This window comes from Triticum aestivum, chromosome 4D (genome assembly GCF_018294505.1).
Source record: "Triticum aestivum cultivar Chinese Spring chromosome 4D, IWGSC CS RefSeq v2.1, whole genome shotgun sequence".
NCBI classification, from domain to species: Eukaryota; Viridiplantae; Streptophyta; class Magnoliopsida; order Poales; family Poaceae; genus Triticum; species Triticum aestivum.
This window is the reverse complement of record NC_057805.1, coordinates 502657579-502670555: the sequence shown is the minus strand read 5'-3', so window position 1 is coordinate 502670555 and position 12977 is coordinate 502657579. Positions and strand designations below refer to the sequence as shown.

At 45.4% G+C, this 12977-nt stretch overlaps 2 protein-coding genes across 2 annotated transcripts; one reads left to right on the top strand and one right to left on the bottom strand.

Annotated features, from left to right (window-relative positions):
• Positions 1-2519: 2519 nt before the first annotated feature.
• On the top strand, positions 2520-4222 carry LOC123097163 (aquaporin NIP3-3-like). The gene is made up of 4 exons (XM_044518903.1): positions 2520-2648; positions 2745-3164; positions 3242-3303; positions 3687-4222. The coding sequence occupies exons 1-4, from the start codon at positions 2520-2522 to the stop codon at positions 3832-3834; spliced, it is 759 nt and encodes a 252-aa protein (XP_044374838.1). The 3' UTR covers positions 3835-4222.
• LOC123099057 (glutathione gamma-glutamylcysteinyltransferase 1-like) lies at positions 4217-7588 on the bottom strand. Its single transcript, XM_044521177.1, has 6 exons — positions 7041-7588; positions 6799-6962; positions 6145-6196; positions 5824-6051; positions 5368-5730; positions 4217-4667 (listed from the first exon to the last, which is right to left on the bottom strand). The coding sequence occupies exons 1-6, from the start codon at positions 7509-7511 to the stop codon at positions 4581-4583; spliced, it is 1365 nt and encodes a 454-aa protein (XP_044377112.1). The 5' UTR covers positions 7512-7588; the 3' UTR covers positions 4217-4580.
• Positions 7589-12977: the final 5389 nt, after the last annotated feature.

Genomic DNA, 12977 nt, shown 5'->3' with positions numbered 1-12977 from the left:
AGAACTACATCGTAATAGTATGGAAACAACATAATTCTACAAAAGATCGCTCTTGTAAGTGGCACAAAGAGACTAGCATCTCGCTCTTCTAATTATGAAAACCTTGTCAAAACTGATAGCAACTTGGAGAGTTTGTGTTATCATGAGAACTTACATTAGTTTCTATCTCTCTAATCTGTTCGTCACTCGATGTCTTCACGCGAAGAAAACATATCCAAAGCTTCCATCATATGATGATCAGATCTTGTTGTTTCTCCTAACACTTCTGGAAGAAAAGTCATCAATAATCACATCAGTATTTATTTCATTCAACATTTCTTTCTCAATGCATAAAGTAGCCAGACCATTCAATCTTTCCTGTGACATTGATGATCTCAAATAGTTTCCCAATAACTTCAACTTTGAGAAACTGCGTTCAGCTGATGCTACAGTGACTGCTACAGTAAATAAAATTCGATAAGTTATTAGTATATTTGAAAAGGGAGGTGAATAAAAATGTGAACAAAAATGGGGCCCTTGTGAACAAATAAAAATTCAGAATAAATTGTTTTTTCACTTCTTTTTCTCACTGATAAACTTCTTTTAAAAGACATATCACTAAACAATTGCAGAAAAACAGTCAATACTAGGGGCAAGTGGCTTGATGTCGAATTGTCGATGTAGCTTTCCAGATCTGCAAGGCTGCAACACTCATTCCCCGTACCCCTTTCTCATCCGTGGATCCAATGAAGCTTTGAAGAACAGGCCAACAGAGTATGAACTAGGAAGAGAAGAATCAGATGGAGCAATCAGAGGCGCAACGCCGGGGTATTTAACAGCAAATCAAAAGAGTACTTGATTAGGGGAAGGAGGTACACGTACCATCTCTGATGGCTGATGCGGTGATGCCACAAACCTCTACTTGATGGGGAACGTTGATCATGCAAAGAGAGATGATTGGGGAAGGGAATAGCACCATTGGTCTCCATTAATGGATGCACGGAGTGGCGCATCGAATTTGGAAGCGGCGCTCTTCTCTGGGATTGAAGAATTTGGGGAGGAGCCGAGGAGGCGAGCAGACTGGAGGAGATCGATGGAGCCCGGCATCAGCGTAGCGATCGATTCTTTCGGCCCGTGAGTGCTAGCTACGTGGTGGGCTTTGGCCTTATTGTATACTGTACTACTACCTAGGCCGGGGCCCCTACCTCCCAGGGGCCCAGGGCGGTCGTCCCGTTGCCCCGCCCTATGGGCCGGCCCTGCAGAGTGCAGATGCTCATCCAGGTTGCCGGCTAGCTGCAGCACATATTCATGGCTGCTTGGTCACCTAGGTCTTGGCGGGCAGCGGCATGGCCGGGTCTTCACGACTAGGTGGAGTTGGCAGATCTGCTTTCTCGCTTCTGATTGCGTCACCGGGAATTGGATCCGGGACAGCGGCGGTCTCGCTGTGGTTTGTGGTCACCATCAAAAGATTTTCTGAGAGTTCATCTTCAAAATCATGTGGTTGACTTCGGCGGCGAAATGCAAACTATGGACGAAGTCTTGATGCAGAGGGATGGTCGTGCGCCGGCGACGGTCACACCGCATGTTGCTGCTAGGATTGTGGAAAAGTGGTGGCGACAACACATGAATGACTTCGATGGTGGTGCTACTTGAGCACCCGGTCTTGAGCTTCGAGGTGAAAGCCTAGGTTTGGCCCGAGTTGGGTATACCTGGCAATGGCGATGTTTTTACGTCGTTACCTTGTTGAAGGCATTGTTTCAAATGCTCGGGCTGATTCTTCAGGGTGAAAACCTTAGATTGTAGCCTTCGGTGGCTCGATCCGGTGACGGTGACATTCGAGTGTTGCTTCCTTCCTGAAGGCGTTGCTGTTGAAGAATCTCATCGTCCGTGTGGTGTCATGAGATGGTCGGTCCAGATATGGTCATTGTTATAGTTTGTCGATCGAGGATCGGATTGCTTTGGGCATTTTTTTTCCTCGCCTATACGCATAGCTTTGGTCTTATATAACTCTTTTATTTGCCAGCGTGTTTTTATGTGTGTGCGTTGATGTTGGCTGTGTGCATCCTAGCTATGCAGAGGCCGGGTGTATGCTCATCGTGTTTGTATATTCTTGATGCTCCATTTTGAGTCAATAAAATCCACCCTTTATTGAAAAAAAATGTTGATACCAATTACACTTTGCCTTTGCAGTAACACAATATGATGAAGACCAAATCAAGACATCGAGAATGCACACAGTCAAAAAGATTTTTGAGGCACACTTATAACCTAATGACACGCAAAGTTTTATTTCTTGGATCAATAATACCGGTGTTTGTTATCGTCAAACCCTGCACTCATCCATGGAATATGCTTGGCATGCATATTTAATATGTTGACATCTTGTTTATTGTTGATCGGATCGTGTATGCCTTAGCTAGCTGATTACGGAAGGTAAGGTATTGACCAAGAGCAACAGGACAGTACTATATACATTATATGCATACTGTTATCTTGGCAAACTATAGTGCTTGCTTGCAATGGGGTCGATGATTGTGCCGATGGAGCCGATCCACCATGTCGATGGCAACGGCGATCCACCACCACCGTCCTCTGAACCTGACTCAACTCGTCCTCGGCGGCGGCGGCCTAAATTTCCAAACATGGCAGCGGTGCCACTCGTCAAGAAGGTGCCCAACTCAACCTTCAACTCTTCTGCCCAACAACATCAATTCCATGCATGGATCGGCCAAGCAAGCATTAACCACATAGGGTGTTTCCATCAGGTGACGGCGGAGTTTCTGGGGACGTTCATCCTCATGTTCATCCAGGTGTCCTCCATAATCATGGACGAGCAGCACCACTGCGTGGTGGGCCTCATGGGCATCGCCGTGTCCGTCGGCTTAGCGGTCATGGTGCTCGTCTTCTCCATCATCCACATCTCCGGGTGCCACCTGAACCCGGCCGTGAGCATCGCAATGGGTGTCTTCGGCCACCTCCCGCCGGCCCACCTTGTCCCTTACATTGTCGCGCAGGTGCTTGGCTCCACCGCCGCCTCCTTCGCCGGCAAAGCGATTTACCACCCCGTGAACCCCGGGATCACCACCATCCCGAGCGTTGGCACGGTGGAGGCGTTCGCCGTGGAGTTCATCATCACGTTCATCCTTCTCTTCGTCATAATAGCTGTTGCCACGGACCCTCATGCAGTAATACACTCTATATTAATTGTCCTTACCTTCTATATTTTCTTTCCTCTCCAAGTAATCCCGGTTTTATTATATAGGTGAAAAAATTGATAGCAGTAGCGGTCGGTGCGACAGTGGTGATGAATATTCTCATCGCGGGGTAAGGTCTCTCCCAATGCTCCACCTTGTACAGGTGCTAAGGTTGCCAACTAAGCAAAAAATCTGATGTAGCATGCTAGTTAAGAAGAGAGAATAGTATGATGACCCTAGGAAAAAAAGGTGCTAAGCACGTGTACCTAGGTGGAAGCACAATTCTGAGTCTATAACTAATTAAATGCATGAAGCTTAGCACCTTTGCATTGTGGACTAGAGTTGACATTTAATATACTTAGCACCTTATCTAAGCACCTTTGCATTGGAGGAGGTCTAAGTAGCTAGAATGTGTAGTGCTACATGACATTATTATTGTGGTTCATTTTTGTTTCTTTTCCAAGTAAGTTCACAAACTGTTATTTATCTACGTCGACTGAAAACTATAAGCAGGCCGTCAACAGGAGCATCTATGAATCCAGCGCGTACAATTGGACCAGCCATTGCCACAGGGAGATACACCAAGATTTGGGTTTATCTGGTGGCTGAACCACTGGGAGCTATTGCTGGAGTTGGATCCTACATGGCAATTAAGTTGTAGTCAGAAACATCGACAACCTAGAAAAAAAAAAACACAGTTGTAGAGTGTAAAAAGGAAAAAAGAAAAGGGATTAGGTGCGTATTGCTGAAGTTTTGATTGATATCAACAATTTATACTTAAGTGTTGTACATATAAATCATATTTTGATGAAAACAGGTCCGTGGGAACGGCCGGTTCTACTTTCAATAGAATTTTACCAACAGTGACTGTCCGGTGGCTAGCTATCACTATCAGCCATGTAGATGCAGGCTTAAATCTGACAATTGGATACGAAATAGCATATCTGTTGTTAATACCAATTTCAGTTTCATTTCGATATATGGCATTTTGTACAGTTTTGTCTTGGGAATTGAACAGTTTTGCACATCAGTGACAGAGTTGTTTTGGAAGTTATTTCAAATTTCCTCGGCTCACGGGTATTTTGCTAGTTGCATAAAATCTTGGTGTGAATACATTCGACATGGATAATTACACATATGTAGCTAACAGACATAAATTAGTAGCTAGTGTTGGTCTTGGCCTTCAGTAGTCCCTCAAAATGCTGTTATTCGATCCTTCGTAGTATGCCCTACTGCCTCAGGAATTAAATTTGTTTATTGAATCATACTATATTTTAGTCTGATACTTTTTAGAAAAGGAGGATAACCCCGGACTTTGCATCAAGCGATGCGCATAGCCATATTTATTATGTTATGCTCGCGTAATCTCCAAGGGCTTCCCCTCCTAGTCAAGTGACAACATCATCCCTAAGGGGATAGTGGCATAGGCTCTTGACATGCCTCCTCTCCTTCACAACCAGTTAAATAATGGAGCTGCCGCCTTAGATGCAGTATCTGTCAACAAGAAAGAGAGTTCATATTATGCATACAAAATAGCCTGTTTCTGGAATTCATGAAAGAGGTGTTTCAACACTTATCCAAATGAAAACCTGATGTCAACGCTCAGAATCACCAAAGAATAACACACTTTGAGGAGGAAAATATACATAAAAGAACAACAAGACAGTAACCGGCTGACAGCCACCTGAGTACCTACCAGCATTGTTTTCTTTCGTTCACTCGGGACTTGATTATGTATGGACGTGGTGGTTTGCTTTCTATAAAACGGGGCGAAAGCCTATTTCAAGTACCTACCCACTACTAAACTTGCTGCGGTAATGTATCTGTTTTTTATATCCTTAGCCAAAGGTACAATTCGTGTATGTGCCGATAACAGTTTGATACACAGCTCATCATGTATGTGCCTATATACAAGGAGTTACATAATTTTAGTAACTTCATGAATGTGCAGTTTCTTTCCATTTCATTGATGATCCCCTTTGTGATTTCTACTTGTTTTTTATTGGTGGTGCTGGTTCCGGATACCCATGTCAGGTTTCCTACTAGGTATTTATAGGATACTGAATTACTTATCCATTTAGCAGTAGCACAAAGCTTGATATGATTACCACATGAAAAATAATAAACTTAAAATATATTGCTAAGGAGAAAAAAAAGGCAAAATAGATACTGTACTTGGGCAGAATCACCGCACCTCCCGTTTAAGAAGGTCAGGAAGGCTCTCTGTTGAAACAAGACTCTGAAATTCCGCTTTCACTCTCTCATCTCTTATGCCAAACCATGTGCCGGGATGCAAAACCAGCAGTAGGACAGTTAGGACATCTGTGCTTGATGGATATTTGACAGCCTCGTTCGTCGAGTTTGGACTGCATAAGGTTTTCTCCGATGGGGTTGCTGGTAAAAGCAAATCAACACCATTTGCTTGTCTATTCCCTTCGGATACCACGGTGCCTGAGATAACATTCTTTGTGTGTGCCTGACGAAGCCGCTTGGGGTATTGCAGTTCCTGGACTATTCTGAAAAGCTTGGTATCACGGACTTGCTGTACTACTGTTTCCTGAAAATAAATTAAGAGAGTATATGGTGTGTTACGGAAGGGGGCAACAGCACAACAGTACATCAGCATCAGCAAAAGGAAAAGGAAACTGACCTTCAGAAGAAGCCTCTCTTTCTCCTCTTTGCTCAAGCATGATCCACCATCGTCCTTTCTCCTGACTTCAACGACACATTTGATGAGATCTCCGGCATTGGCCGGGAGAGATCCCACTAGGCGGGACAAAAGTGTTGCGACATTGTCTGGGCTCTCATCCTTCAGAAGATTGGGGGCGTCTTCCACACAATACTTGGCCATGCTTTTCCAACTTTCATCCCCGCAACTCTGCAAAAAATTGGAAGCAACAATGGGAAGATGAAAAGCAGTGAAGGTCCGTACATTTGCATTTTATGCAGCATATAGCATTGGCATGCTTACCACTGTGTAGAGCAATGAAGGAGCTGAAGTTTGCCTTGAGACAAGCATGAACCTATGAAATACAAAGACACCATCATTTCAAGAAGCTGTCATGCAACACTGCAACAATGTACTCTGTTTTATGCATATGGGAAAACTGGAACAAGAGTGCTCCAAAAGAACAGGCAGGATAACAGTTGCTTTCCTGAAAAATCTGAATGTACAGGAGATGAAAACATGTGTAATGTGATGTCATGATCTGGAATACAGCTAGCTGTAAGAATTCCAGAAGTAAAACGGTCCAAATGCAGTTGCTTAATCCAAGGTTTTTTAATTTCGGAAACGAAAAACTTTCGGACGTCACTGAAATATACAAAACATAGGAAATTTCACATATTCTTTTGAATTTTGAGTTTTCAAGATTCAATAAATTTTAAGTAATTTTAACCTAATTTAAATTTTAGATTGAATCTGGCTTGAAATTTCAGGCTATAAGTATTCGGCCCCCTCCATAATATCGGAAATTTCGTTCTGATTAAGCTAATCCCAAATCTCCTGTTTGGCTTTGGCTACCACAAGGTAACAAGACAGCAAATTAAACTATATTGAGCACAACAGCATCTTATACGGCATACAGCGCCGGCTAAAAGAAGATACAAAAATTAAGATAGATACCCCCTGGGAAATCCAGTTGTTTTGTCAGTCGTATTCATGGCTTCCCAGAGAAGTGTCAATGGAACCCAATGAGGAGGGTATTTGAAGCGCGCCACATCCAAGATGAGCGCCATGTCTGTCCCGGCATGGTAGCCGCCGATCGGCGAGAAATGGCCACCCCCAGTCTGCAGAACGCCGCCGCATCAGTCCAGAGTTGTAAGGGGATCTTGGACCAAGCAAGAAGAAGAAGAAGCAGAGCATACCTGCTTGAAATGGCCCCTGTGGTAGGAGGCGATGAGATGGCAGTCGCGCGACGAGGCGCAGCGGGCGAGGTGGGCGCGGAGGTCGTGGACGGTGGCGTGGTCGGCGCGGAAGCAGCGGACGCTGGCGCCGGCGCAGCGCGCGAGGCAGACGACCTTGCCGAAGGTGATGCCCTGGGAGCGGACCACGTGGAGGGGCTCGCAGCAGTCGAGCATGGACTCGTCGAACCACCGCCAGGGCCCCTTCCAGCGGCGGCCCGGGTCGATGGCGAGCGCGTTGAGGACGACGGCGATGGAGGCGAGGCCGCAGAAGGCCGGCTCCGACTGCGTCTGGAAGTGGGAGACGAGGCTGAAGAAGCCCTCCATGGTGCCGCCCTCCAGCGCCTCCGCGAAGAGCCGCCGCCCCTCCGGCGACGCGAACTCCACGGCCGGCGGCGTCGGGAGCACCCGCCGGTACAGCGACGCCACCTCCATTGCTAGCCGATCTGCTGCTACCACGTGCCGAGCCAAGTATTTTATTCCTCCTCCGTTTTTCGAACCGGGAGTCGTCGTCGTTTGGAATCCACGAGTGCTGCCCACTCCTTTTTTTCGATGCTCGCGTAAACTTTACTCGAAGTTTTCCCACCACCTTTCTGGATTTAACCTAGCTGTATAAATTCGTGTCGAATGTAAATTGCAGATCCATTACGGCAGAGTATAAATTCGTGACTGTGTCCCTGGGGCGGCCGGCACCTAGGCTGGGTTTACTGCTGCTCTCAAGAACCTTCGCCTTCCTCCTCCAAACATTGGCACTTCACCGGCAGTGATGCCGGCCGCGGTGTCCCTGTCTCGGGTTCGGCCGGCTGGCTGTCCAATCCGAGCGGCGACCAAAAGTGAAAGGCCCTCCATCCGCACCGGTGAACCTGCTTTCCCTCCTTCGTCGGGATGCCGCAGCCTCTATGTTGCCTTGCTCTCACGCGACTGACCGTGCAAAAAGAAATTCATCAGGGAGTAATAGCAAATGCGAATAAAGAAAGAACAGAGAACTTGCTTCTTTTTTTGAAATTAACAGAGAACTTGCTGAGTGTAGGACTCGCGCACGCTCTCCGCCCGATCCTTTCGAACTCGAGTGATCCATCGAGTAAGAGCATCTACCGCCACGTACGACACATAGGACCCGCGTACATCTACGGACACGTCCGCGGAGAGAGCCCGGTCGCCCTTCATTTCGTGTCAGTTGCAACCGCATACCTTAAATCTAGACTACACCATGCAACCCAAACAGATAAAATGAGTCTAAATTGATCGTCGTTGGAGATTGTACACGACCTCTGTACCGGCAGTGCCGGGCAGACCTACCTTCTGGTGGATGGCCGCCTCCCGCAGCTCCGGCTCGTCGTCGGACTCCATGTCCGCGAAGAGTGCATGCACCGCGCCAGAGCCTCTCGATGGTTTGCCTCCATCTCCGCCTCCGAGTGGATGGAGTCAAGGCTGGCTTACCGCTCTGCCGCCTCCTTCGTTTGGGTGACCTCGAACTCACCCAATGTGTAAGCCATGCCAAATCCGATAGCCAGATGTGCTGGATTTGTCTCGCCTTCCTCCTCCGGCTCCGCGTCATCCATAGCCGCGTCCGATGCCTTCTCATGCTCATCCTTCTCCGGCTTCGACGAGTCCAGAGGCAGGCTGGCTACAATCTGAGCGGTGCACCTGGCCTGGATATCCTCCAGGAGCTCCAACCGCAGCTTGAGTATGAGCATCATGCACATGGTGATCCGCTGCCGGGCCAAGGCTACCGGCGGACTGCAAACTCGGGCGAATTGGATGGGGGCGGCCTAGAGGGAAGGGAGAGGGTGGAAATGAGCCCGACTAGGATTGGGGTGCCATCGTCCGACTTAAATAGCTAGATTTGAAGTCTCGGGTGGTGCGCTAGAGTGTCGACATGAATGTATCCTCATCGGACCGCTGTGTTTACACTTGTGTTCGTGTGCGTCCTGCCTATCAGTCTAACGTGGCAGACGCGCCCGTACCATGGAGTAGTGATGTGAAAGTGCTAGTTATCGACTAGAGGGGGGTGAATAGGCGATTTTGATGGAAGTCTTCGAAACAAGCAATGTCTTCGAAGACAGACAAACAAATAACACCTAAATAGGATGCAGCGGAAGATGAGCTACACTAGTCAAGCCATAGTCAAGGAAGCAATGCAAAGAAAGCTCAAGTACACATAGCTGCTAGGTAGAACAGATCGGAATAGGAAGACAGTATGAATCCAAATATGCAATCAAAGGAGAATGTCTTCACACAGTGAATTCAACGAGAGCAGGCAAGCAATGACTTCACAAAGCTAAACAGTAAGTAAAGGGTGAAGTGATAGAACTAGTTGCTTGACGAAGACACGGATTTGGTAGACCAATTTCAGTTGCTCTGACAACTGTACATCTGGTTAGGAAGGCTGAGATTGAATTCAAAAGACCACGTCTTCACCTTATTCCCCTTGAGCTAAGGTCACTTAGTCCTCGCCCAATCACTCAGGTAAGTCTTCAAGGTAGACTTCCAAACCTTCACAGAATTCATTCACGGCAATCCACAATGACTCTTGGATGCTCAGAACGCGATGCCTAACTGACTGGAAGATCACAGTCTTCAAGTGTAATAAGTCTTCAGATGACGCAGAACAGATAGACTTCAATGATGCCAAACACTCTTTGGGCTTTGGGTGGTTTGGGTTTTGTCCTCACGAGGTTTCTCTTTCAAAGGCTTCGGAGGTGCGTTGCTCTGAAACGACAAAAGCCATGCACTAACTCTGAGCCGCCACCAAATATTGACGGAAGGGGGTGGCTATTTATAGCCAGGGAGCAACCAGATATGATCTGTCTGAAATGACCCTGGGTCATTAAGGAACCAACACGTGTCCAACGGTCGGATTTCAAACACACGCGGCAGCTTGGCTTGGGCTACAAGCAAAGCTGACTCATCCAACTCAGGATAAGATTTACTCTCATTTATCTTCGCTAGAAGACATAGGATTTGGGTTGAGCATCACGTTAGTTTTCTGACTTTGTTCACCTGGACCCCACTTAACAGTTCGGTGGTTCCTATGACTCAAGAAAGAAGAAAATAAAACTATGAATGAAACTATGTCTTCGCACGCCATTGTCTTCAAACGAATGTCTTCACGTGTCATTTTCTTCGACACGAAACACCATTGTATTCAATTTCTTCATACATTTTTAGGGGTCATCTTTGATGAGTAAACCGAATCAATAGGGACTTCTACCTGTGTTCTCCTGTGAATCTCACAAACATAGTCCCTCAGCCAAGTTTGTCGTCAATACTCCAAAACCAACTAGGGGTGTCACTAGATGCACTTACATGATGAATGTTACTTTTACACTCCCATAATCTAAGTTTAATTCATATATTTACTTAAAACTGAGATATTCCTCCAATATTGCCACTAATGACTAATGAATGCATAGGATTTCAAATATCCTATCTTTATTTTCTTTCCACGGGAAATGGGCTATTTATAGATGAAACCGAGCTAAAGATATGAAAAGGAGTGAAGTGGAGATATATTAGATCAACTGGGGCGCACCAAGGGAAACATAGCAAAAACGATGTTCCATGCGTCCACGCCGCTCGTATGAGCGATTGTATGGCATGGAAACCGAGGCTACTCGTCCACCTGAACAACCTTTATAAAGGAGTCGATGCCAAATAGATAACAGAACATCAAGAGCATCGAAACATTGAGTACACCATGAGGGGAGCGCAGAGCAGACCACTCATAATCATCCCCATCTCCATCAACCCTAGGCGCTGTCATTTCCATCTCCATAGCCACCATCTTAACCATCACCATAAATCTCAACAATCTAGTCATACTTGTAATCACGTATCACACATGGCATCCATTGTAAGACATATTATCAATCAATTTTCATGATGTGTTCTTCGTGTGATTTGATCTCCAAGTGTGAGTAGTCCGGTAAGGTATGGATTGAGGCAAGAGCCTTGTAACCCGATGTATTTGTTGGAGGGATCAATGGAAGTGCTTTGAATTAACGTCATGTGTGTGTGAAATAAAATTCTTCCATAGTTGTCTCTTGTCTTGTTCGTGTTCTTCACCCCTGCAGGTACTCAGGATCATGGAGAACGGTCCATCGAGAGGCTAGGCGAAGGGAGACCGTGAAGTGTTATTCTAAACACCAGCAACAGAAAAGTTTAGTAGGGTAACACAGATCCTACCCCTGGGGATTCAAGAGGTGTAGTAATTAAGCGCCAATCCTTTTGTCTGATTATTGCAATCTTAACTATCGAGGCAACCCCACGCGACAGGTATGGCCTTTGGTTGGACAACGACTCTTGATGCAAGACGCGTGCTAGTCAAGATGTAATTTGGACACACACCCGACTTTGATTCGTAGCAAGCACATCTCGAAGGTGACTTCTAGCGCACAAATTAAGATCATATTTGGTCCCGTCACAAATATATTGTTGTCAACATTAAGACCTTATACCTATGCCTGTTTTTATTATAAGTGTTTTCAGTGTCAAGTTTGATTTATGATCTAGTCAAGAGGTGGAATTAATTCTTTAGCGAAAGCTTGTTTGAGATCCTAGCTTAAAGGGCACCGTCCTCCCGTGGGTTCGATAACTCAGTATCACCTCTGGGGATAAAAGCGAGAATCCTTTCTGCTCCATTGCGGGTCACCAATAAACATGAAAGCTTGTTTGAATCCTTTCACCTCTGGGGAAGTAATCAAAGAATTTCTAGCACTGTTGCGGAGAAGGCTTTGTGTGCCTAATCTTCGTGTTTAGAGTTTTTGTTAAAATTTTGTTATAGTTTTTAGTTTACTTTTTGTTGCAAGTCTTTTGAATAGAAAACCACAAAAAAATATTATGGCTCGTAATCTTGGAAGCTTTGCTACTCCTACCAATAGTTTCATGTGTGAACTTATAGGACAACCTGATGCTGCTGCCGCTGAGTGTGAGATAAAACCAAACCTAGTCTCTATGGTTCAACATGACCAATTTGGAGGCTCTGCTTTTGAGGTTGTCGGTCTGCACTTGCATAATTTTTCTGAATTGTGCAAGATGACATGCATTAGAGATTATGATCTAGACGCTTTGAAATTGCGTCTATTTCCTATATCTTCGAGAGGAAAAGCAAAAGAATGGCTTCTAACTTTGCCTAGAGGCAGTTGATGAGTGTTACTTTCACACTCCTGTAACCTGAGTTTAAACCGATATATTTCCTTAAAACTGAGATATTCGTAACAACATTGCCACTAATGACTAATGAATGTATAGGATTCCAAATATCCTATCCTTATTTTGTTTCCACAGGAAATGAGATAGTTATAGCCAAAATCAAGCCAACACATGGAAAGGAGGAAGTGGAGATAGAGGAGATCAAGTGGGAGGCGCACCAAAGGAAAAAAAGCAAAAGGCGGTGTTCCATGCGACCACGCCCGCTCGTATGAGCGGTCGTATGGCGTGGAAACCGAGATTCCTTGTCCACCTGAAAAACCTTTATAGTGGGGCCGACGACAAATGGATAATAGATAATCGAGATGAAGGAAATATGCCCTAGAGGCAATAATAAAGTTATTATTTATTTCCTTATATCATGATAAATGTTTATTATTCATGCTAGAATTGTATTAACCGGAAACAAGATACATGTGTGAATACATAGACAAACAGAGTGTCACTAGTATGCCTCTACTTGACTAGCTCGTTGATCAAAGATGGTTATGTTTCCTAGCCATAGACATGAGTTGTCATTTGATTAACGGGATCATATCATTAGGAGAATGATGTGATTGACTTGACCCATTCCGTTAGCTTAGCACACGGTCGTTTAGTATTCTGCTATTGCTTTCTTCATGACTTATAAATGTTCCTATGACTATGAGATTATGCAACTCCCGTTTACCGGAGGAACACTTTGTGTGC

What these genes read in the sequence shown, in the direction of transcription:
- LOC123097163 (XM_044518903.1), top strand. Translation starts at nt 2,520, where the DNA reads ATGGAGCCGATCCACCATGTCGATGGCAACGGCGATCCACCACCACCG. An exon ending in CGGTGCCACTCGTCAAGAAG is followed by an intron (nt 2,649 to 2,744) that starts GTGCCCAACTCA and finishes TGTTTCCATCAG; the next exon opens with GTGACGGCGGAGTTTCTGGG. An exon ending in TTGCCACGGACCCTCATGCA is followed by an intron (nt 3,165 to 3,241) that starts GTAATACACTCT and finishes TTTATTATATAG; the next exon opens with GTGAAAAAATTGATAGCAGT.
- LOC123099057 (XM_044521177.1), bottom strand. Translation starts at nt 7,511, where the DNA reads ATGGAGGTGGCGTCGCTGTACCGGCGGGTGCTCCCGACGCCGCCGGCC. An exon ending in ACAACTGGATTTCCCAGGGG is followed by an intron (nt 6,197 to 6,798) that starts GTATCTATCTTA and finishes TGTATTTCATAG; the next exon opens with GTTCATGCTTGTCTCAAGGC. An exon ending in AAGAGAGGCTTCTTCTGAAG is followed by an intron (nt 5,731 to 5,823) that starts GTCAGTTTCCTT and finishes ATTTATTTTCAG; the next exon opens with GAAACAGTAGTACAGCAAGT.